The sequence below is a fragment of the Pseudophryne corroboree genome, chromosome 5 (assembly GCF_028390025.1).
Source record: "Pseudophryne corroboree isolate aPseCor3 chromosome 5, aPseCor3.hap2, whole genome shotgun sequence".
NCBI lineage: Eukaryota > Metazoa > Chordata > Amphibia > Anura > Myobatrachidae > Pseudophryne > Pseudophryne corroboree.
Genome location: NC_086448.1, coordinates 788,656,679 through 788,682,898, shown reverse-complemented (window position 1 = coordinate 788,682,898; position 26,220 = coordinate 788,656,679). Strand labels below are relative to the sequence as shown.

General features: G+C 48.1%; 1 protein-coding gene across 1 annotated transcript in view; it reads right to left on the bottom strand.

The window, feature by feature from the left end:
* ANKMY2 (ankyrin repeat and MYND domain containing 2) overlaps positions 1 to 26,220 on the bottom strand; it is a 102,330-nt gene that overhangs the window by 14,988 nt on the left and 61,122 nt on the right. Inside the window, exons 5-9 of the mRNA XM_063924412.1 lie at positions 22,368 to 22,528; positions 11,709 to 11,923; positions 9,025 to 9,160; positions 1,721 to 1,849; positions 12 to 153 (exon numbers count right to left, since the gene is read on the bottom strand). Coding sequence (XP_063780482.1) covers positions 12 to 153; positions 1,721 to 1,849; positions 9,025 to 9,160; positions 11,709 to 11,923; positions 22,368 to 22,528 — 783 coding nt within the window. The remainder of the gene's footprint in view (positions 1 to 11; positions 154 to 1,720; positions 1,850 to 9,024; positions 9,161 to 11,708; positions 11,924 to 22,367; positions 22,529 to 26,220) is intronic.

Sequence of the window (26,220 nt, the reverse complement as noted above, 5' to 3'; positions counted from 1 at the left end):
AATCCACTGACCTTTTGCAGATAACTTTTCCTGCCTCCTCTTCTCTTTGGCAGCTTCCTGTTCCTGCTTCTCCCTCTTCTCCTTCAGGATCTTACAGACTTTTTTGTGTGTAAACCAGTGTAGCTTCTGACAGCTCTGGTTACAGTAGACCGCCTGAAAGAGACGCGTTTGCTCCCATGAAATGTTAGAGCACATCTCTGCACGTGTTACCTTAATGCTGTAATGTTCCACTTAGACGCGGATCGCTATGCTGCTAGCAATTTGCGCTATAAGGGACAATGTCTACTCAGAAACTCACCTTTCATCAGGAACCCATAACAAGGAAGTAACGCGTTTCACCGTGTATAACCCAAATATTGCTCACCACAGGCAGCTGCTGACTGACATGAGGAGGGCGAGGAAACTGGCCCACCTGGTAGCACATAGTCAGCCAGTACAACACACTAAGGGGGCAAATACATTCCGGCCAGTGGCAAATGTTCTTGTGCACCTCAACAGGGTGCAAGGAAAAAAACTGCAAGGGTGCAAGGAAAAAAAACACCCTTACCATATCTGGTCACCATACACAAGTTGTTGCATGATCCATGAGCAATACAATCAGGTATTCCAGGTATCGGCAGGGAGGGGGGGGGAGACGCACATCCAGGTACCGGCATCCAGGTACCGGCGGGGGGGGGGGGGGGGGCACATCCAGGTAATGTTTTCAGAGATGTATTGGCTCTAGATGCAGGTCATGCAGTAAGGCAGAAACCTACTATAGGTAAAGTATGTATACGCAACAAATAAAAACAATCCTTTATAATAAAAGACTACAGCTGCTCCTCACCTCTATTGAGGGACTGCTAGTGTTTTGCGCACTGGCGGCCAAGTGCACTTTAAATTTCTTCAACTGGGTGTGCTGGCTCCTCCCCTCTATGCCGCCTCCCACAGGCAGTTAGAGGTGCCCGAAGGAGAAAGGACATATATGAGAGAAGGAACATAACAGAAGAGGTGGTGAGATTTACATACCGCACACCACTAACGGCTGGTAACAACAACAACAACAACAACAGCTGAACAGTTCGGTCCGGCCACGCCTGCATTGGCCGGACCACGCCCGTGGAACGGCGGACAGACGCCGCTGTTCTGCCCCCCCCAGCGACCGCCTCTGCCTGTCAATCAGGCAGAGGCGATCGAAGCGGCCCGACGCCCTTCGGCTGTCTGGCATGCACCGGCGCATGCGCAGTTCTGACCCGTTCGCACTGCTGCGATAAACTGCAGTGTGCGATCGGGTCAGAATGTCCCCCAATATGCCTTATGGACTACGAGAAAAGGATTTACCGGTAGGTATTAAAATCCTATTATTTTCCATAAGGGACTATCAGTATAATCAGGTACATATTGCATTCATAAAGATAGGCCAGTTTGGAGGACCATTGAATTTTATTATTATTACTATCAATTGCTGCTCTTCTTCTGCTAATTTAGAGATTATTATTGAGCCATAGTTCATGTGTCTGTAATAAATACTGCTTGTTTGTCTTTACTCCACTTCTGAAAACTGGGTCGGATTGGGACGGTCGTTAGCCCTAATTAGGAGAACACAGTAATTTGAATTGATTTTCCTTGTACCAGTGTTTAATTTGACATTATCTAAAACAGCAGCGATCAGTCAGTATTTAATGAGAATCTACCAGCTACAGATTTATGCCAGCGTAGCGCAGATGCGAGAAACACTCACCAGCTTGCAGACAGAGCAGTGTTTATCTGCCCCCTTCTCCCCACAGGTGGTACAAAACTCTGCGTCCACAAAGCCCACCTGTCCTGTGATGACCTGTGTGAGGACGGAGAGCGCGGTGGGGTCGGAACCCTGAAACAACAGGCGTCCGTACAATCAGTACAATGACAGGTTTACAAACAAGGTCACTAGTTATTCATTATACTTCGATATATTTAGTTTTTATTATGTTGATGAAGGTTATAATAAGATTTTACTTACCGATAAATCTATTTCTCGTAGTCCGTAGTGGATGCTGGGACTCCGTCAGGACCATGGGGATTAGCGGCTCCGCAGGAGACAGGGCACAAAAATAAAGCTTTAGGATCAGGTGGTGTGCACTGGCTCCTCCCCCTATGACCCTCCTCCAAGCCTCAGTTAGGATACTGTGCCCGGACGAGCGTACACAATAAGGAAGGATTTTGAATCCCGGGTAAGACTCATACCAGCCACACCAATCACACCGTACAACTTGTGATCTGAACCCAGTTAACAGTATGACAAACGTAGGAGCCTCTGAACAGACGGCTCACAACAATAACAACCCGATTTTTTTGTAACAATAACTATGTACAAGTATTGCAGACAATCCGCACTTGGGATGGGCGCCCAGCATCCACTACGGACTACGAGAAATAGATTTATCGGTAAGTAAAATCTTATTTTCTCTGACGTCCTAGTGGATGCTGGGACTCCGTCAGGACCATGGGGATTATACCAAAGCTCCCAAACGGGCGGGAGAGTGCGGATGACTCTGCAGCACCGAATGAGAGAACTCCAGGTCCTCTTTAGCCAGGGTATCAAATTTGTAGAATTTTACAAACGTGTTCTCCCCCGACCACGTAGCTGCTCGGCAGAGTTGTAATGCCGAGACCCCTCGGGCAGCCGCCCAGGATGAGCCCACCTTCCTTGTGGAATGGGCCTTGACAGATTTAGGCTGTGGCAGGCCTGCCACAGAATGTGCAAGTTGAATTGTGCTACAAATCCAACGAGCAATCGTCTGCTTAGAAGCAGGAGCACCCAGCTTGTTGGGTGCATACAGTATAAACAGCGAGTCAGATTTTCTGACTCCAGCCGTCCTTGAAATATATATTTTCAATGCCCGGACAACGTCCAGCAACTTGGAATCCTCCAAATCGCTAGTAGCCGCAGGCACCACAATAGGCTGGTTCAGGTGAAATGCTGACACCACCTTAGGCAGAAACTGAGGACGCGTCCGCAGTTCTGCCCTGTCCGAATGGAAAATCAGATATGGGCTTTTATACGATAAAGCCGCCAATTCTGATACTCTCCTGGCTGAAGCCAGGGCCAGTAGCATGGTTACTTTCCACGTAAGATATTTCAAATCCACCGATTTGAGTGGCTCAAACCAATGGGATTTGAGAAAATCCAAAACTACATTAAGGTCCCACGGAGCCACTGGGGGCACAACCGGGGGCTGTATATGTAGTACTCCTTTTACAAAAGTCTGGACTTCAGGAACAGAAGCCAATTCTTTCTGGAAGAAAATCGACAGGGCCGAAATTTGAACCTTAATGGACCCCAATTTGAGGCCCATAGACAATCCTGTTTGCAGGAAATGTAGGAATCGACCCAGTTGAAATTCCTCCGTGTGGGCCTTCCTGGCCTCACACCACGCAACATATTTTCACCAAATGCGGTGATAATGTTGTGCAGTCACCTCCTTCCTGGCTTTTACCAGTGTAGGAATGACCTCTTCCGGAATGCCTTTTTCCCTTAGAATTCGGCGTTCAACCCCCATGCCGTCAATCGCAGCCGCGGTAAGTCTTGGAATAGACACGGTCCCTGCTGAAGCAGGTCCCGTCTTAGAGGTAGAGGCCACGGATCCTCCGTGAGCATCTCTTGAAGTTCCGGGTACCAAGTTCTTCTTGGCCAATCCGGAGCCACGAGTATCGTTCTTACTCCCCTTTGCCGTATAATTCTCAGTACTTTTGGTATGAGAGGCAGAGGAGGAAACACATACACTGACTGGAACACCCACGGTGTTACCAGAGCGTCCACAGCTATTGCCTGAGGGTCTCTTGACCTGGCGCAATACCTGTCCAGTTTTTTGTTGAGGCGAGACGCCATCATATCCACCTTTGGTTTTTCCCAACGGTTCACAATCATGTGGAAGACTTCTGGATGAAGTCCCCACTCTGCCGGGTGTAGATCGTGTCTGCTGAGGAAGTCTGCTTCCCAGTTGTCCACTCCCGGAATGAACACTGCTGACAGTGCTATCACATGATCTTCCGCCCAGCGAAGAATCCTTGCAGCTTCTGCCATTGCTCTCCTGCTTCTTGTGCCGCCCTGTCTGTTTACGTGGGCGACTGCCGTGATGTTGTCCGACTGGATCAACACCGGCTGACCCTGAAGCAGGGGTTTTGCCAGGCTTAGAGCATTGTAAATCGCTCTCAGCTCCAGTATATTTATGTGAAGAGACATCTCCAGGCTTGACCATACTCCCTGGAAGTTTCTTCCCTGTGTGACCGCTCCCCAGCCTCTCAGACTGGCATCCGTGGTCACCAGGACCCAGTCCTGTATGCCGAATCTGCGGCCCTCTAACAGATGAACACTCTGCAACCACCACAGAAGAGACACCCTTGTCCGTGGCGATAAGGTTATCCGCTGATGCATCTGCAGATGCGATCCGGACCATTTGTCCAGCAGATCCCACTGAAAAGTTCGTGCGTGGAATCTGCCGAATGGAATCGCTTCGTAAGAAGCCACCATCTTTCCCAGGACTCTTGTGCATTGATGCACAGACACTTTTCCTGGTTTTCGGAGGTTCCTGACAAGTTCGGATAACTCCCTGGCTTTCTCCTCCGGAAGAAACACCTTTTTCTGAACCGTGTCCAGAATCATTCCCAGGAACAGCAGACGTGTCGTCGGGTTCAATTGAGATTTTGGAAAATTCAGAATCCACCCGTGCTGTTGCAGCACTACTTGGGTTAGTGCTACTACGTCTTCCAGCTGTTCTCTGGACCTTGCCCTTATCAGGAGATCGTCCAAGTAAGGGATAATTAATACGCCTTTTCTTCGCAGAAGAAACATCATCTCGGCCATTACCTTGGTAAAGACCCGAGGTGCCGTGGACAATCCAAACGGCAGCGTCTGAAACTGATAATGACAGTTTTGCACCACGAACCTGAGGTACCCTTGGTGTGAAGGGCAAATTGGGACATGCAGGTAAGCATCCTTGATGTCCAGGGACACCATAAAGTCCCCTTCTTCCAGATTCGCTATCACTGCTCTGAGTGACTCCATCTTGAACTTGAATTTTTGTATGTACAGGTTCAAAGATTTCAGATTTAGAATAGGTCTTACCGAGCCGTCCGGCTTCGGTACCACAAATAGCGTGGAGTAATACCCCTTTCCCTGTTGTAGGAGGGGTACCTTGACTATCACCTGCTGAGAAAACAGCTTGTGAATGGCTTCCAATACCGTCGCCCTGTCTGAGGGAGACGTTGGCAAAGCAGACTTTAGGAACCGGCGAGGGGGAGACTTCTCGAATTCCAACCTGTAACCCTGAGATACTACCTGCAGGATCCAGGGGTCCACCTGTGAGCAAGCCCACTGCGCGCTGAAATTCTTGAGTCGACCCCCCACCGCTCCTGAGTCCGCTTGTAAAGCCCCAGCGTCATGCTGAGGGCTTTGCAGAACCCGGGGAGGGCTTCTGTTCCTGGGAAGGAGCTGCTTGCTGCCCTCTCTTACCCTTTCCTCTGCCTCGGGGCAGATATGACTGTCCTTTTGCCCGCTTGTTCTTATAGGACCGAAAGGACTGCGGCTGAAAAGACGGTGTCTTTTTCTGTTGGGAGGGGGTCTGAGGTAAAAAGGTGGATTTCCCGGCAGTTGCCGTGGCCACCAGATCCGATAGACCCACGCCAAATAATTCCTCCCCTTTATACGGCAATACTTCCATATGCCGTTTGGAATCCGCATCACCTGACCACTGTCGCGTCCATAAACTTCTTCTGGCAGATATGGACATCGCACTTACTCTCGATGCCAGAGTGCAAATATCCGTCTGAGCATCTCGCATATAAAGAAAAGCATCCTTTAATTGCTCTAAAGTCAATAAAATACTGTCCCTATCCAGGGTATCAATATTTTCAGTCAGGGAATCCGACCAGACCACCCCAGCACTGCACATCCAGGCTGAGGCGATGGCTGGTCGCAGTATAACACCAGTATGTGTGTATATACTTTTTAGGGTAGTTTCCAGCCTCCTATCAGCTGGATCCTTGAGGGCGGCCGTATCAGGAGACGGTAACGCCACTTGTTTTGATAAGCGTGTGAGCGCCTTATCCACCCTAGGGGGTGTTTCCCAGCGCGCCCTAACCTCTGGCGGGAAAGGGTATAATGCCAATAACTTTTTTGAAATTAGCACTTTTCTATCTGGGTTAACCCACGCTTCATCACATACATCATTCAATTCCTCTGATTCAGGAAAAACTACAGGTAGTTTTTTCACACCCCACATAATACCCCTTTTTGTGGTACTTGCAGTATCAGAGATATGTAAAGCCTCCTTCATTGCCGTGATCATATAACGTGTGGCCCTACTGGAAAATAAGTTTGTTTCTTCACCGTCGACACTAGATTCAGTGTCCGTGTCTCGGTCTGTGTCGACCGACTGAGGTAAAGGGCGTTTTACAGCCCCTGACGGTGTCTGAGACGCCTGGGCAGGTACTAACTGGTTTGCCGGCCGTCTCATGTCGTCAACTGATTTTTGTAATGTGCTGACATTATCACGTAATTCCATAAACAAAGCCATCCATTCCGGTGTCGACTCCCTGGGGGGTGACATCACCATTACCGGCAATTGCTCTGCCTCCACACCAACATCGTCCTCATACATGTCGACACACACGTACCGACACACAGCAGACACACAGGGAATGCTCTATTGAAGACAGGACCCCACTAGTCCTTTGGGGAGACAGAGGGAGAGTTTGCCAGCACACACCCAAGCGCTATAATATATATGGGAACAACCCTATATAAGTGTTGTATCCTTATAGCAGCTTAAATATAGTAATATCGCCAAAAAAAGTGCCCCCCCCTCTCTGTTTTACCCTGTTTCTGTAGTGCAGTGCAGGGGAGAGTCCTGGGAGCCTTCCTCACAGCGGAGCTGAGCAGGAAAATGGCGCTGTGTGCTGAGGAGAATAAGCCCCGCCCCCTATTTCGGCGGGCTCTTCTCCCGGAGTTTGTGAGATCTGGCAGGGGTTAAATACATCCATATAGCCTCAAGGGCTATATGTGATGTATTTTTAGCCATAAGAAAGGTATTATACATTGCTGCCCAGGGCGCCCCCCCCAGCGCCCTGCACCCTCAGTGACCGCTGTGTGAAGTGTGCTGACAACAATGGCGCACAGCTGCAGTGCTTTGCGCTACCTCATGAAGACTGAAAAGTCTTCTGCCGCCTGTTTCTGGACCTCTTCAATCTTCGGCATCTGCAAGGGGGGTCGGCGGCGCGGCTCCGGGACCGGACTCCATGGCTGGGCCTGTGTTCGATCCCTCTGGAGCTAATGGTGTCCAGTAGCCTAAGATGCCAATCCATCCTGCACGCAGGTGAGTTCACTTCTCTCCCCTAAGTCCCTCGATGCAGTGAGCCTGTTGCCAGCAGGACTCACTGAAAATAAAAAACCTAAAAACTTTTTCTAAGCAGCTCTTTAGGAGAGCCACCTAGATTGCACCCTGCTCGGACGGGCACAAAAACCTAACTGAGGCTTGGAGGAGGGTCATAGGGGGAGGAGCCAGTGCACACCACCTGATCCTAAAGCTTTATTTTTGTGCCCTGTCTCCTGCGGAGCCGCTAATCCCCATGGTCCTGACGGAGTCCCAGCATCCACTAGGACGTCAGAGAAAATATAAGAGCAGGATTGTACCAGGAAATAAAAACTTAACCCACACCCTAAAATGTAATCAGACGATAGGGGGCAAACTTTCCATACAATCCTAACCTCTCTTGTTACTACATTCACCGTCATACAAAACTGTTAGATATAAATGCCCAAAGTTTATTACATTTGAAATAAGCCTAATGGCCATAGGGGGTCATTCCGAGTTGATCGCTCGTTGTTTTTTTTTCGCAACGGAGCGATCAATCGCTAACGCGCATGCCCAATGTCCGCAGTGCGACTGCGCCAAGTAAATTTGCTATGCAGTTAGGATTTTTACTCAAGGCTTTTTCATCGTTCTGGTGATCGTAATGTGATTGACAGGAAGTGGGTGTTACTGGGCGGAAACTGGCGTTTTATGGGTGTGTGCGGAAAAACGCTACCGTTTCTGGGAGAAACGGGGGAGTGTCTGGAGAAACGGGGGAGTGTCTGGGCGAACGCCGAGTGTGTTTGTGACGTCAAACCAGGAACGACAAGCACTGAACTGATCGCAGATGCCGAGTAAGTCTGGAGCTACTCAGAAACTGCTAAGAGGTGTGTAATCGCAATTTTGAGAACCTTTCGTTCGCAATTTTAAGAAGCTAAGATTCACTCCCAGTAGGCGGCGGCTTAGCGTGTGCAATGCTGCTAAAAGCAGCTTGCGAGCGATCAACTCGGAATGAGGGCCATAGTGCAGCAAACACCCCAACAAAACAAAAACACACCATTTTTAGTATTTAAACCCCCCCCCCACCCCCCAAACAAAAAAACAAAACAAAACAACATGAGGAGTTTTAGAACAGTTGAACACCCCTTTTTGTTATCAGCGGCGCCAAGGAGGGGAAGTGGGTAGCAATTACCTGGGCCTGGGTCTCTGATAAATGCAGCAATGGAGGGTCTTACAGATGCAGGTAGCGAGGTACCAGTAAGCAGGGCCGGACTGCCCATCTGGGACTTCTGGCAAACGCCGCCCACTGTGCCCGTAGTACCCAACTGCTAAGCAAAATGGAGGAGTGTCGCGAGTCCACGCCCCCCTGACTCGTGGCACGCTCCCCTGATCAGTGTCCGCATGCATCTTTAACATTGCACGTACACACACACACACACACACACACACACACACACACACACACACACACACACACACACACACACACACACACAAATACCAGGGCCGAAAAGTGGTCCCAGTCCGTCCCTGCCAGTAAGGGAGGGTCTTACAGATGCAAATAGCGAGGTACCAGTAAGGGAGGGTCTCACAGATGCACGCAGCCAGGTACCAGTAAGGGGGGGGGGGGGGGTTTTACAGGTGCACACGCAGCCAGGTACCAACGTCACCTCTGAATCAGCCCCATAGATCCCCATTATGAGCGTAGGACGCTTACTATCTCCACCGGAGCGATGCTCCGGACCAACTGCTGAAGGAGTGTGGCCTCGCAGTATGGAAACTTCCGGATGCTTTCTCGGATGAACTTCTCTTGAAACACAGGGAACCCGTCACCATCTCGCTCCTTCAATAAACTGAACAATCACAGAACAGTCCGTTAGAATTTTTTATATAGCGCACACATAGTCCACAGCGCTTTACAAAGAATATATATAGTCCAGAAAAGTTGCACTCTCATACTGAAATACCACAGCCGCTGGGGTGCATTAACCAGAGATCAGTCCATTCCAAAAACTGTCCCAGAAATAGGAAAAGTAGCAAAGAACGCTCTCACCAGACTTCAATAGTGAAAGGTAAATTCTTTTAATTCAGCTCACATAGTTTACAGGGTCACAATCAAAAAGAGGAGCGCTCATAGTGCATAACTGTATTTAATATTGGATTTATTTAAAAGATTAGACACATAGGTGTTAAATACTGTAAGTCAAATATTAAATACAGCTATGCACTATGGAGCACTCCTCTTTTTGATTGAATTACAGATTTAATTACCAATTGTGGATACTGGTGTGTAAAGGGAGCTGCCGATCTTAAGAATCTGAGTGCAAAAGGAGACATATTGGAAACCACTGAATATTGTGGATGGTCTACCTTATAACAGTAGCTGGGACTTTCCACAAAAAAACAAAACTAAAAAGGGCTTGCAAGGTGGACTGGTATTTGCGCAAAAACTGTGCCTTGTTGAGATTATAGAGATATAGATGTGTGTGTGTGTGTGTGTGTGTGTGTGTGTGTGTGTGTGTGTGTGTGTGTGTGTGTGTGTGTGTGTGTGTGTGTGTGTGTGTGTGTGTGTGTGTGTATATATATATATATATATATATATATATATATATATATATATATATATATATATATATATATATATATATATATATATATATATATATACACACACACACACACATATTCATTGTTGCTTCTGAAGACGGTCAATAAAGACCGAAACGTTAAGCTGGAATAAACGGGGGTGGCCTCGTTTATTCATTTGAATTAGTCCCAGGAGTGCCGCCAACTTTATTTCTATATTGCTGTTTGGCTGTGGAGGGCACCGGGCAGGTTGCACCAGCATTTGGTAACGGAGTGCCGAGGATCATTTGTGTGTGTGTGTGTGAAAATATATATATATATATATATATATATATATATATATATATACACACACACACACACACACACGCGCGCACACACACACACACACACACATATATATATATACACACACACACACACACACACACACACACACACACACACACACACACACACACACACACACACACACACACATATATATATATACACACATATATATGTTTCGGATGGTTTAAGTAAGAGAAGGAAAAGCACATGAGGGGTTGAAGGTCCTGCTCGTGAAAGCTTACATTCTAAAGGGGAGGAGCAGACTGGTGACACAGAGAGAGTGGAGCAGACTAATTTCTTAACCCTTCGATAACAGGAGGTGATTTGCACATTGATGACCAAACAATTTTTGTTTATTTGGCTATTTGTCAAGAATAACGCTTATATTGTGTTTTTCAGAGGACACAGGGTTTTTCTTCTGTACCATACTGTGTTATATCTTCATTTTATGCGCATTATAAAGGGAAACATGGGCCAAATAACTTGCTTCCTTCTACAGATACTCTTACATCTTATTGACCAGGGGGAAAATTCAGTCTCAATCTTTTTGTGGAGTCGTGCACACCCCGGGAGCCCAGTGAGAAGCTATCTGCATATCTGGGCTGCGATCGCCTCTGCCTGATTGACAGGCAGAGGCGGTGCGGGAGGAGGCGTGCCAAAGGCGTTAGAACACAGCCGCTGCAACCCGAGACGCGGCCAGTAGCTCCCTGCCAGAGCGCATGAAGGGAGCTACTCACCAAGTACATATGTACTGATGCTGTGCAATGCTTTTGTACCTGTGCGGGGTGGGTAGGGCCTGACATGTGGGGTGGACTAGCCCTGTGCTGAGCGTCTTCCCGCATGTCAGAGTAACTTATCGTAGATCTACGATCATCTCTGAATCATCCCCCATGTAACACAAGTCATTGTAAAGTCCACAAATCCACCCAATGAGCTCCCAACATTAAAATTAATTATGTTTCTCCTTACCGGAATATCTCCAACTTTTGTAAATGACACAAGAAGAAATTCATGCCCCAAGTGTAGTATGTTATGCCGGCAGTCGGGCTTACGGCGGCCAGCATACCGGCGCTGGAATCCCGACCGCCGGCATACCGCCAGCTGGGCGAGCGCAAATGAGCCCCTTGCAGGCTCACTGCGCTCGCCACGCTGCAGGCACGATGGCACACGATTCTCCCTCCAGGGGGGTCGTGGACCCCCAAGAGGGAGAAAAGCTGTCGGTATGCTCGCGGTCGGGATTCCAGCGCCAGTTTGCTGGTCGTCGGGAGCCCGGCCGCCAGCAAACTGAAGACCACCCCATGCCCCGACCTATCAAAACTATTCCAACCATAAACATTCTGTATATTTAGAGTAAGGAGCATTACGGACTGTAGTTTAAGGTGCGCCCCAACTCCCCCCGCCCCCCCCCCCCCCCCGCCCCCATTTACGAGAGGCGACAAAGTGCCTAAAACAAGGTCAGAGGTCCAGCACTCCGGTCATTACCTCTTTATGAGTGCGTCCAGCTTGTTTTCCTGCTCCTGCAGATGACTGGCGCATCTCTGGAATATACAGCTGTAGTAATGCATTTTAATGGCCAGGACTTCATTCATGTCTTTCTGCTTCATGCACTTCTCACAGATCAGATCTAAGACTGTGCCGCATTTCTTCAGGGCCTCTGGCTCCAACAGAAGCGGGTTCTCTTTTATCAGGAAAATGACCTGGAGCAAGAATTGAAGATGACAAGACAAGTAACAGAGCAAACAGTCCAATTCAACTTCTCACACTCACCTACCCGTCCTCTTCACTCTGCTAATGCACACCGCCTCTCCTGCCTACTGATTAGTTCCTCCCACTCTTACCTCCAAGATTTCTCACGTGCTGCTCCCTACCCTTGGAATTCTCTACCTCACCCCTCAGACACTCCAACTTTCTACAAAACTTCAAACAGGCTCTCAAGACCCACTTCTTCACCAAACCCACCCGTCTCTAATCCTAACCCTCTGTTCCACTCTCTCTGTGTCACCAGTCTGCTCCTCCCCTTTAGAATGTAAGCTTTCACGAGCAGGACCCTCAACCCCTCATGTGCTTATCCTTCTCTTACTTAAACCATCCGAAACAGCACCAAATTCTGCGATTTTCTGCCAGCCCGATACTTATGTCAGTGTCATCTGCTGGTGTAGCTATGTGTATATACCCTGTACTTGTCCTATATTGTCTTCTACTGTAAGTGACTGTTTTCCCGTTTTGTGTATTTTGTTTATGTACTCTGTAATTGGGTGCTGCGGATCCCTTGTGGCGCCATATAAAGTATAATAATAATTATAATAATAACTAGGTTATTCATTGCGCCCTACGGGTGCTCTTCACACCGTCATAAGGGGCTACGCCCTTTGTGCGTGAAATCTTTGTATTTTACACAACAGGCTACGCCCCCTGAACCCCTGCACGCCCTTAGGCCTTGCTATATTTGTATTATATGGAGTATTACCTGCAATCATAATTGTGTTTGTGGTTAAATATTGCACGGCCAAAGGGCATGCAATGGTCAAGGGGGCGTAGCTCCTTGCAACAACGTGAATAGTGGCCGCAGGCAACGATGAATCACATTGTAGTACAGTCCCTGGTTTGTGGTGCAGAAGGGCAGTGCCTGCTAGAGTCCCGGCCAGCGTTATACAATGAGTTACTAGTGTATGCGTGATAGAGTCCCAGATTAGTAGCAGCAAATCACTGGAGAGAATACACCCTAGTCCTGTGCAGTATAATGTATCATATGTATAGTGTATAATGTACTGGAGAGAATACACCCCAGTCCTGTGCAGTATAATGTATCACATGTATAGTGTATAATGTACTGGAGAGAATACACCCTAGTCCAGTGCAGTATAATGTATCACATGTATAGTGTATAATGTACTGGAGAGAATACACCCCAGTCCAGTGCAGTATAATGTATCACATGTATAGTGTATAATGTACTGGAGAGAATACACCCCAGTCCAGTGCAGTATAATGTATCACATGTATAGTGTATAATGTACTGTAGAGAATACACCCCAGTCCAGTGCAGTATAATGTATCACATGTATAGTGTGTAATGCACGGTAGAGAATACACCCTAGTCCTGTGCAGTATAATGTATCACATGTATAGTGTATAATGTACTGGAGAGAATACACCCTAGTCCAGTGCAGTATAATGTATCACATGTATAGTGTATAATGTACTGGAGAGAATACACCCCAGTCCAGTGCAGTATAATATATCACATGTATAGTGTATAATGCAGGATAGAGAATACACCCCAGTCCAGTGCAGTATAATGTATCACATGTATAGTGTATAATGTACTGTAGAGAATACACCCCAGTCCAGTGCAGTATAATGTATCACATGTATAGTGTATAATGTACTGGAGAGAATACACCCCAGTCCAGTGCAGTATAATGTATCACATGTATAGTGTATAATGCACGGTAGAGAATACACCCCAGTCCAGTGCAGTATAATGTATCATATGTATAGTGTATAATGTACTGGAGAGAATACACCCCAGTCCAGTGCAGTATAATGTATCCCATGTATAGTGTATAATGTACTGGAGAGAATACACCCCAGTCCAGTGCAGTATAATGTATCATATGTATAGTGTATAATGTACTGGAGAGAATACACCCCAGTCCAGTGCAGTATAATGTATCACATGTATAGTGTATAATGCACGGTAGAGAATACACCCCAGTCCAGTGCAGTATAATGTATCACATGTATAGTGTATAATGTACTGGAGAGAATACACCCCAGTCCAGTGCAGTATAATGTATCACATGTATAGTGTATAATGCACGGTAGAGAATACACCCCAGTCCAGTGCAGTATAATGTATCATATGTATAGTGTATAATGTACTGGAGAGAATACACCCCAGTCCAGTGCAGTATAATGTATCCCATGTATAGTGTATAATGTACTGGAGAGAATACACCCCAGTCCAGTGCAGTATAATGTATCATATGTATAGTGTATAATGTACTGGAGAGAATACACCCCAGTCCAGTGCAGTATAATGTATCACATGTATAGTGTATAATGCACGGTAGAGAATACACCCCAGTCCAGTGCAGTATAATGTATCATATGTATAGTGTATAATGTACTGGAGAGAATACACCCTAGTCCTGTGCAGTATAATGTATCATATGTATAGTGTATAATGTACTGGAGAGAATACACCCCAGTCCAGTGCAGTATAATGTATCACATGTATAGTGTATAATGTACGGTAGAGAATACACCCCAGTCCAGTGCAGTATAATGTATCACATGTATAGTGTATAATGTACTGGAGAGAATACACCCCAGTCCAGTGCAGTATAATGTATCACATGTATAGTGTATAATGTACTGTAGAGAATACACCCCAGTCCAGTGCAGTATAATGTATCACATGTATAGTGTATAATGTACTGGAGAGAATACACCCCAGTCCAGTGCAGTATAATGTATCACATGTATAGTGTATAATGTACTGGAGAGAATACACCCCAGTCCAGTGCAGTATAATGTATCACATGTATAGTGTATAATGTACTGGAGAGAATACACCCCAGTCCAGTGCAGTATAATGTATCACATGTATAGTGTATAATGTACTGGAGAGAATACACCCCAGTCCTGTGCAGTATAATGTATCATATGTATAGTGTATAATGCACTGGAGAGAATACACCCCAGTCCTGTGCAGTATAATGTATCATATGTATAGTGTATAATGCACTGGAGAGAATACACCCCAGTCCTGTGCAGTATAATGTATCATATGTATAGTGTATAATGTACTGGAGAGAATACACCCTAGTCCTGTGCAGTATAATGTATCATATGTATAGTGTATAATGTACTGGAGAGAATACACCCCAGTCCAGTGCAGTATAATGTATCATATGTATAGTGTATAATGTACTGGAGAGAATACACCCCAGTCCAGTGCAGTATAATGTATCATATGTATAGTGTATAATGCACGGTAGAGAATACACCCTAGTCCTGTGCAGTATAATGTATCGCATGTATAGTGTATAATGTACTGGAGAGAATACACCCCAGTCCAGTGCAGTATAATGTATCACATGTATAGTGTATAATGCACGGTAGAGAATACACCCTAGTCCTGTGCAGTATAATGTATCACATGTATAGTGTATAATGTACTGGAGAGAATACACCCCAGTCCAGTGCAGTATAATGTATCACATGTATAGTGTATAATGCACGGTAGAGAATACACCCTAGTCCTGTGCAGTATAATGTATCACATGTATAGTGTATAATGCACGGTAGAGAATACACCCTAGTCCTGTGCAGTATAATGTATCATATGTATAGTGTATAATGTACTGGAGAGAATACACCCCAGTCCAGTGCAGTATAATGTATCACATGTATAGTGTATAATGCACGGTAGAGAATACACCCTAGTCCTGTGCAGTATAATGTATCACATGTATAGTGTATAATGTACTGTAGAGAATACACCCCAGTCCTGTGCAGTATAATGTAGCACATGTATAGTGTATAATGCACGGGAGAGAATACACCCTAGTCTTGTGCAGTATAATGTATCACATGTATAGTGTATAATGCACGGTAGAGAATACACCCCAGTCGTGTGCAGTATAATGTATCACATGTATAGTGTGTAATGCACGGTAGAGAATACACCCTAGTCCTGTGCAGTATAATGTATCACATGTATAGTGTATAATGCACGGTAGAGAATACACCCTAGTCCTGTGCAGTATAATGTATCACATGTATAGTGTATAATGCACGGTAGAGAATACACCCTAGTCCTGTGCAGTATAATGTATCACATGTATAGTGTGTAATGCACGGTAGAGAATACACCCTAGTCCTGTGCAGTATAATGTATCACATGTATAGTGTATAATGCACGGTAGAGAATACACCCTAGTCCTGTGCAGTATAATGTATCACATGTATAGTGTATAATGCACGGTAGAGAATACACCCTAGTCCTGTGCAGTATAATGTATCACATGTATAGTGTATAATGCACGGTAGAGAATACACCCCAGTCCAGTGCAGTATAATGTATCACATGTATAGTGTATAATGCACGGTAGAGAATACACCCTAGTCCTGTGCAGTATAATGTATCACATGTATAGTGTATAATGCACGGTAGAGAATACACCCCAGTCGTGTGCAGTATAATGTATCACATGTATAGTGTATAATGCACGGTAGAGAATACACCCTAGTCCTGTGCAGTATAATGTATCACATGTATAGTGTATAATGTACTGTAGAGAATACACCCCAGTCCTGTGCAGTATAATGTAGCACATGTATAGTGTATAATGCACGGGAGAGAATACACCCTAGTCTTGTGCAGTATAATGTATCACATGTATAGTGTATAATGCACGGTAGAGAATACACCCTAGTCTTGTGCAGTATAATGTATCACATGTATAGTGTATAATGCACGGTAGAGAATACACCCTAGTCCTGTGCAGTATAATGTATCACATGTATAGTGTATAATGCACGGTAGAGAATACACCCTAGTCCTGTGCAGTATAATGTATCACATGTATAGTGTATAAAGCACGGTAGAGAATACACCCTAGTCCTGTGCAGTATAATGTATCACATGTATAGTGTATAATGCACGGTAGAGAATACACCCTAGTCCTGTGCAGTATAATGTATCACATGTATAGTGTATAAAGCACGGTAGAGAATACACCCTAGTCCTGTGCAGTATAATGTATCACATGTATAGTGTATAAAGCACGGTAGAGAATACACCCTAGTCCTGTGCAGTATAATGTATCACATGTATAGTGTATAATGCACGGTAGAGAATACACCCTAGTCTTGTGCAGTATAATGTATCACATGTATAGTGTATAATGTACTGGAGAGAATACACCCTAGTCCTGTGCAGTATAATGTATCACATGTATAGTGTGTAATGCACGGTAGAGAATACACCCTAGTCCTGTGCAGTATAATGTATCACATGTATAGTGTATAATGCACGGTAGAGAATACACCCTAGTCTTGTGCAGTATAATGTATCACATGTATAGTGTATAATGCACGGTAGAGAATACACCCTAGTCCTGTGCAGTATAATGTATCACATGTATAGTGTATAATGCACGGTAGAGAATACACCCTAGTCCTGTGCAGTATAATGTATCACATGTATAGTGTATAATGCACGGTAGAGAATACACCCCAGTCCTGTGCAGTATAATGTATCACATGTATAGTGTATAATGTACTGTAGAGAATACACCCTAGTCCTGTGCAGTATAATGTATCACATGTATAGTGTGTAATGTACGGTAGAGAATACACCCTAGTCTTGTGCAGTATAATGTATCACATGTATAGTATATAATGCACGGGAGAGAATACACCCTAGTCCTGTGCAGTATAATGTATCACATGTATAGTGTATAATGCACGGTAGAGAATACACCCTAGTCCTGTGCAGTATAATGTATCACATGTATAGTGTATAATGCACGGTAGAGAATACACCCTAGTCCTGTGCAGTATAATGTATCACATGTATAGTGTATAATGCACGGTAGAGAATACACCCCAGTCCTGTGCAGTATAATGTATCACATGTATAGTGTATAATGTACTGTAGAGAATACACCTTAGTCCTGTGCAGTATAATGTATCACATGTATAGTGTGTAATGTACGGTAGAGAATACACCCTAGTCCTGTGCAGTATAACGTATAGTTGCACAATGTAGAACCTGATCCATAGAGAAGGGGCTGGCCATTGGCAATAGGACCCACCCGGGGTTGCCCTGTACCCTGTGGGCATGCATACAGCAGGGTAGTGTTTATGTAATGCCTCATACACCTGGGCTGCCGGCTGGCGCAATACTATGTGTGACACCCTGTTAACAACTGCGCCCCATTGGCTGTATCACAGCAGTACAAAGACTATGCAACAACATGTTTGCTATCTAATAGTACCTGAGGCGATGATATTGTCCCCGCTACACCATAGCACGAGGCAGCCCCCACACTGTGTGTACAGCAGCAGCTGGCGGAGCACACTGAAAACCCCACCCCCGTGACATCACCGCTGCCCCCAGCAGCCACCACGCTGTGTGTACAGCAGCAGCTGGCGGAGCACACTGGAAACCCCGCCCCCGTGACATCACCGCTGCCCCCAGCAGCCACCACGCTGTGTGTACAGCAGCAGCTGGCGGAGCACACTGGAAACCCCGCCCCCGTGACATCACCGCTGCCCCCAGCAGCCACCACGCTGTGTGTACAGCAGCAGCTGGCGGAGCACACTGGAAACCCCGCCCCCGTGACATCACCGCTGCCCCCAGCAGCCACCACGCTGTGTGTACAGCAGCAGCTGGCGGAGCACACTGAAAACCCCACCCCCGTGACATCACCGCTGCCCCCAGCAGCCACCACGCTGTGTGTACAGCAGCAGCTGGCGGAGCACACTGGAAACCCCACCCCCGTGACATCACCGCTGCCCCCAGCAGCCACCACGCTGTGTGTACAGCAGCAGCTGGCGGAGCACACTGGAAACCCCACCCCCGTGACATCACCGCTGCCCCCAGCAGCCACCACGCTGTGTGTACAGCAGCAGCTGGCGGAGCACACTGGAAACCCCACCCCCGTGACATCACCGCTGCCCCCAGCAGCCACCACGCTGTGTGTACAGCAGCAGCTGGCGGAGCACACTGGAAACCCCACCCCCGTGACATCACCGCTGCCCCCAGCAGCCACCACGCTGTGTGTACAGCAGCAGCTGGCGGAGCACACTGGAAACCCCACCCCCGTGACATCACCGCTGCCCCCAGCAGCCACCACGCTGTGTGTACAGCAGCAGCTGGCGGAGCACACTGGAAACCCCACCCCCGTGACATCACCGCTGCCCCCAGCAGCCACCACGCTGTGTGTACAGCAGCAGCTGGCGGAGCACACTGGAAACCCCACCCCCGTGACATCACCGCTGCCCCCAGCAGCCACCACGCTGTGTGTACAGCAGCAGCTGGCGGAGCACACTGGAAACCCCACCCCCGTGACATCACCGCTGCCCCCAGCAGCCACCACGCTGTGTGTACAGCAGCAGCTGGCGGAGCACACTGGAAACCCCACCCCCGTGACATCACCGCTGCCCCCAGCAGCCACCACGCTGTGTGTACAGCAGCAGCTGGCGGAGCACACTGGAAACCCCACCCCCGTGACATCACCGCTGCCCCCAGCAGCCACCACGCTGTGTGTACAGCAGCAGCTGGCGGAGCACACTGGAAACCCCACCCCCGTGACATCACCGCTGCCCCCAGCAGCCACCACGCTGTGTGTACAGCAGCAGCTGGCGGAGCACACTGGAAACCCCACCCCCGTGACATCACCGCTGCCCCCAGCAGCCACCACGCTGTGTGTACAGCAGCAGCTGGCGGAGCACACTGGAAACCCCACCCCCGTGACATCACCGCTGCCCCCAGCAGCCACCACGCTGTGTGTACAGCAGCAGCTGGCGGAGCACACTGGAAACCCCACCCCCGTGACATCACCGCTGCCCCCAGCAGCCACCACGCTGTGTGTACAGCAGCAGCTGGCGGAGCACACTGGAAACCCCACCCCCGTGACATCACCGCTGCCCCCAGCAGCCACCACGCTGTGTGTACAGCAGCAGCTGGCGGAGCACACTGGAAACCCCACCCCCGTGACATCACCGCTGCCCCCAGCAGCCACCACGCTGTGTGTACAGCAGCAGCTGGCGGAGCACACTGGAAACCCCACCCCCGTGACATCACCGCTGCCCCCAGCAGCCACCACGCTGTGTGTACAGCAGCAGCTGGCGGAGCACACTGAAAACCCCACCCCCGTGACATCACCGCTGCCCCCAGCAGCCACCACGCTGTGTGTACAGCAGCAGCTGGCGGAGCACACTGAAAACCCCACCCCCGTGACATCACCGCTGCCCCCAGCAGCACCCGGCAGCCACCACGCTTTGTGTACAGCAGCAGCCGCCAGAGCACAGCAGAAGGCTCGACCCTGTGATGTCACTGTCCGCCGCGGTCAGGCACTGGCTGCGGCCGGCCCTCGCGTTGTTGCTTTCGCGCTGTATCTTCCACCGGGTTCTGGGCCAAGTATCGGTGGCACGGTGGAACGCCGCTGCCGCCCTCCGCATGCCACACCCAGCAGTCGCCGTCATCGTCCCTGGGGACGGGATGGGGAGCCACGCTGTAACCAGCAGATAAGGAGCTGTCAGCAGTGCAGCATATGGCTGCAGCCTGTGTATGTGGCCCAGTGGCTGTGTAACCTGTGGAGGGGGGGAGAGGAAGGGGTGCCGCGCTATAACCCCCTCGCTTATGGAACTGTCACCACCGCAGCATATGGCTGCAGCCTGTGTATGTGGCCCAGTGGCTGTGTAACCTGTGGAGGGGGGGAGAGGAAGGGGTGCCGCGCTATAACCCCCTCGCTTATGGAACTGCCACCACCGCAGCATATGGCTGCAGCCTGTGTATCTGGCCCACGGCTAGTAATGATGTGGACCTGTGGGGAAGGGGGGTGTTTTTAGCTCACAGTGATCTGTGATTCAGAAGGGCAACCCCTGCTAGAGCCCCACCCAGCGTTATACACCGATACCCCTGTTCAACTTGTAGCACGGGTCGCAGCCGGGAGCCTGACACGGCTGCAACCTGTGCTACAGCCCCCTTCTACACTAGCTCCACCAACCCGGCATATTGCCGGGATGGTGACGCTGCTGACGCGGCGGCGATGGGAGATCACATGATATCCCAGCGCCGCCCTTCCATACAGTGTGAACGGGAGCAGTGTCGCATCGACACGACTTCCGTTCACACTACACAGCTTAACGCGTTGAACACTTGTTCAACCTTCAACCCGGCAAGCTACCCGGGTAGGATTCCCGGATCACTTGATCCGGGAATTTGCAGGGGGTCAGTTTCCATTAGGAAAAAAACACGGGTAAATGCGCGCCCCCGCGCATTTACAGCAAATATATAAGAGATAAATCACTGTAGTGTAATATCAACAGCACAAGGCACCCAGGACATAGACGTCATGTGTAGAACATCAGTGGTAAAAGCCAGCAGAATAATCACTTGTGCAGGAAGAGGTATTAGTGGCAGGAGGTTACACTACCATGTTACAGGTCACTGGTTAAAGCCTCACATCAGAAAAGTTCCAGAAGCCGCATATCTATAGGACACTGAAGCAGTTTGTGTTTTGCCACCATCAGATGACTTATTTTATCCATTTGTGTGCGCCCTCCAGCAACACTCACTAAACACACGGCGACCTCTCTCACTTTTTCTGTGCTTTCAGTCACATCTGTATATTAGTCAGAATTCTTTATTTTCAATTTCTTCAGCTAAGACCTAAAGTTTCTCTCCTATCTGATGCAGACAACGCAGCAGCCCTGCGAAATAAGCCTTTAGCTTTGTAAAACAGTCACATTTTCTAATAGGATTTTATAGTGAGATGTCTTTTCATGTAGCGGCAGAGACCAATTCAGCCACTATCTGGCCTGTACGCTTATCTGCAATCGCCTCTTTGTCTAGTTATTCCTGGGAAACCGCTCAGTGAAACATCGGTACTGAACGGGGCTCCTGCAGAGGAAAGATATGGTTGACGGCAGCTGGTTTGGCTGCAGAACATAAGATGATGTTTTGGGGAAATGCTTCACTTATGAAATATGCTTAAATGGGCAGTTGTAGAGAGCAAAGCACAGTGGTTTTCTATCACAGGGAAACAAAAATAAACAACAGCTGTGCTTGATGATATATGTGCAATGATGAAAAGCACATACCATAAAAAGTTCAAGTATTCTATTTAGTAAAAGTTGATCATGGTGCACACAAGTCATCTAAAGGGTCGTTAACTCATTCAATAATGGTCATTGCTGTCTATTGAGAACCATACTTCAGGTGGCATTTCTTAAAAGGTGACAAAACTACAGAGAAAGAGGAACATTAACATTGAAGGCTGGGTTACACCTATTCAGTAAATATTGTAACTAGTTACATCATTCATCGCCTGCTTAAATATAGGGCTGCAAATGCGAAGAGGACGATGGTGATAATAATGTGTTGCAAATGGGATTTACCTTTACAGGATGGAGGTTTGTCGTCGTAATAATCTTGTGCAAAGGACCGGCTAATTTAGCAGGTAACTTTGGTTCTTTACTTAATCCTTGCGGTTTGGTGTAATAATCCAGTTTTTCACGTGGGAAGAAGTTATTTATTACAGTTACACAGTCATGTTGGCCTACAACACAAAAGCACAATTAGTAAAGTCATGCCTTTATTCCAGAGTAACTTCTGCTCTTTGAAATAATACTTTTGCCTGAAATCGCCTGTTGAAATCTTTGAAATACTGTTGCATAGCAACATCTGTAATCATGGTAACAATCTGCACCGATGTCGCTAAGGAAGGTCAGTTATGCACATTATAGCTGTCAGCTGACAGTAGCAGTGTGTTTCTCTGACGTCCTAGTGGATGCTGGGAACTCCGTAAGGACCATGGGGAATAGACGGCTCCGCAGGAGACTGGGCACAACTAAAGAAAGCTTTAGGTCTATCTGGTGTGCACTGGCTCCTCCCCCTATGACCCTCCTCCAGACCTCAGTTAGATTTTTGTGCCCGGCTGAGCTGGATGCACACTAGGGGCTCTCCTGAGATCCTAGAAGAAAGTATAGTTTAGTTTTTTTATTTTCAGTGAGATCTGCTGGCAACAGACTCACTGCAACGTGGTACTAAGGGGAGAAGAAGCGAACCTACCTGTTTGCAGCTAGCTTGGGCTTCTTAGGCTACTGGACACCATTAGCTCCAGAGGGATCGAACACAGGGCCCGACCTCGTCGTCCGGTCCCAGGGCCGCGCCGCTGTCCCCCTTACAGAGCCAGAAGCAAGAAGGTGGTACAGAAAATCGGCGGCAGAAGACTTCGGTCTTCAACAAGGTAGCGCACAGCACTGCAGCTGTGCGCCATTGCTCCTCATGCACACCTCACACTCCGGTCACTGATGGGTGCAGGGCGCTGGGGGGGGGGGGGGGGTGCCCTGAGCAGCAATACTAACACCTTGGCTGGCAAAAAATACACCATATATAGTCCCAGAGGCTATATAGGTGTAAATTAACCCCTGCCAGAATTACAGAAAAAGCAGGAGAAAGTCAGCCGAAAAAGGGGCGGAGCCATCTCCCTCAGCACACTGGCGCCATTTTCCCTCACAGCTCCGCTGGAAGGATCGCTCCCTGGCTCTCCCCTGCAGTCCTGCACTACAGAAGGGTAAAAAAGAGAGGGGGGGGGCACTAAATTTAGGCGCAGTATATGTAATACAAGCAGCTATAGGGGAAAACACTCTGTATAGTGATATCTCAGTGTTATATAGCGCTCTGGTGTGTGCTGGCATACTCTCCCTCTGTCTCCCCAAAGGGCTTAGTGGGGTCCTGTCCTCTATCAGAGCATTCCCTGTGTGTGCGCGGTGTGTCGGTACTGCTGTGTCGACATGTATGATGAGGAAAATGATGTGGAGGCGGAGCAAATTCCGGTAAATGTGATGTCACCCCCTGCGGGGTCGACACCTGAGTGGATGGACTTATGGAAGGAATTACGTGACAGTGTCAGCTCTTTACATAAAAGGTTTGACGACATGGGACAGCCGGCTACTCAGCTTGTGCCTGTCCAGGCGTCTCAAAAGCCATCAGGGGCATTGAAACGCCCGCTACCTCAGATGGCAGACAGACGTCAACACGGATACCGACTCCAGTGTCGACGATGAGGAGACCAATGTAACTTCCAATAGGGCCACCCGTTACATGATTGAGGCAATGAAAAATGTATTACACATTTCTGATATTACCCCAGGTACCACTAAAAAGGGTATTATGTTTGGTGAGAAAAAACTACCAGTAGTTTTTCCTGCATCTGAGGAATTAAATGAGGTGTGTGAAGAAGCGTGGGCTTCCCCCGAAAAGAAATTAGTAATTTCTAAACGGTTATTAGCAACGTACCCTTTCCAGCCAGAGGATAGGTCACGTTGGGAAACACCCCCTAGGGTAGATAAAGCGCTTACACGTTTGTCAAAGAAGGTGGCACTACCGTCTCCAGATACGGGCGCCCTAAAGGAACCTGCTGATAGGAAGCAGGAGGCTACCCTTAAGTCTATATATACACACAAGGGCATTATACTGCGACCAGCTATTGCCTCAGCATGGATGTGCAGTGCTGCAGCTGCGTGGTCAGATTCCCTGTCGGATAATATTGATACCCTGGATAGGGACAATATTTTGCTGACAATAGAGCATATAAAAGACGCGGTCTTATACATGCGTGATGCACAGAGGGATATTTGCCGGCTGGCATCGAAAATAAGCGCAATGTCCATTGCCGCCAGGAGAGGGTTGTGGACTCGGCAGTGGTCAGGTGATGCCGATTCAAAAAGGCACATGGAAGTTTTGCCTTATAAAGGGGTGGAGCTGTTTGGTGATGGTCTTTCGGACCTTGTTTCCACGGCAACGGCTGGGAAAGCAACATTTTTGCCACAAGTTACCCCACAGCAAAAGAAAGCACCGTATTATCAAGTACAGTCCTTTCGGGCCCATAAAAACAAGAGGGCTAGAGGCGCATCCTTTCTGCCGAGAGGCAGAGGTAGAGGGAAAAAGCTGCAGCATCCAGCCAGTTCCCAGGAGCAGAAGTCCTCCCCCGCTTCCGCTAAGTCCACCGCATGATGCTGGGGCTACACAGGTGGACCCGGGTACGGTGGGGGCCCGTCTCAGAATGTTCAGCACACAGTGGGCTCGCTCACGGGTGGATCCCTGGATCCTTCAAGTAGTCTCTCAGGGGTACATGCTGGAATTCGAGACGTCTCCCCCCCGCCGTTTCCTAAAATCTGCCTTACCTGCAACTCCCTCAGCCAGGGAGGCAGTGTTGGAGGCTATACACAAGCTGTATTCACAGCAGGTGATTATCAAGGTACCCCTCCTTCAACAAGGAAGGGGTTACTATTCCACAATGTTTGTGGTACCGAAACCGGACGGTTCGGTGAGACCAATTTTACATTTAAAATCCTTGAACACATATATAAAAAGATTCAAGTTCAAGATGGAATCTCTCAGGGCGGTTATTGCAAGTCTGGACGAGGGGGACTACATGGTCTCCCTGGACATCAAGGATGCTTACCTGCATGTCCCCATTTACCCTCCTCACCAGGAGTAACTCTGGTTTGTGGTACAGGACTGTCACTATCAGTTCCAGACGCTGCCGTTTGGGTTATCCACGGCACCGAGGGTCTTTACCAAGGTAATGGCCGAAATGATGATACTCCTTCGGAAGAAGGGAGTTTTAATTATCCCGTACTTGGACGATCTCCTGATAAAGGCGAGATCCAAGGAACAGTTGTTGGTAGGGGTAGCACTTTCTCGGGAAATACTACAACAGCACGGCTGGATTCTCAATATCCCAAAGTCACAGCTGGTCCCGACGACACGTCTTCTGTTCCTGGGAATGATTCTGGATACAGACCAGAAAAAAAAAAGTGTTTCTTCCAGTGGAAAAAGCAGAGGAGTTGTCATCTCTAGTCCGAAACCTCCTAAAACCAGGACAGGTGTCGGTGCATCAATGCACGAGAGTCCTGGGAAAGATGGTAGCTTCATACGAAGAAATTCCATTAGGCAGGTTCCACGCAAGGACTTTCCAGTGGGACCTGTTGGACAAGTGGTCCGGATCGCATCTTCAGATGCATCAGCGGATAACCCTGTCGCCAAAGACCAGGGTGTCTCTACTGTGGTGGCTGCAGAGTGCTCATCTTCTAGAGGGCCGCAGATTCGGAATACAGGACTGGGTCCTGGTGACCACGGATGCCAGCCTTCGGGGCTGGGGAGCAGTCACACAAGGGAGAAATTTCCAGGGACTGTGGTCAAATCAGGAAATTTCACTACACATAAATATTCTGGAGCTAAGGG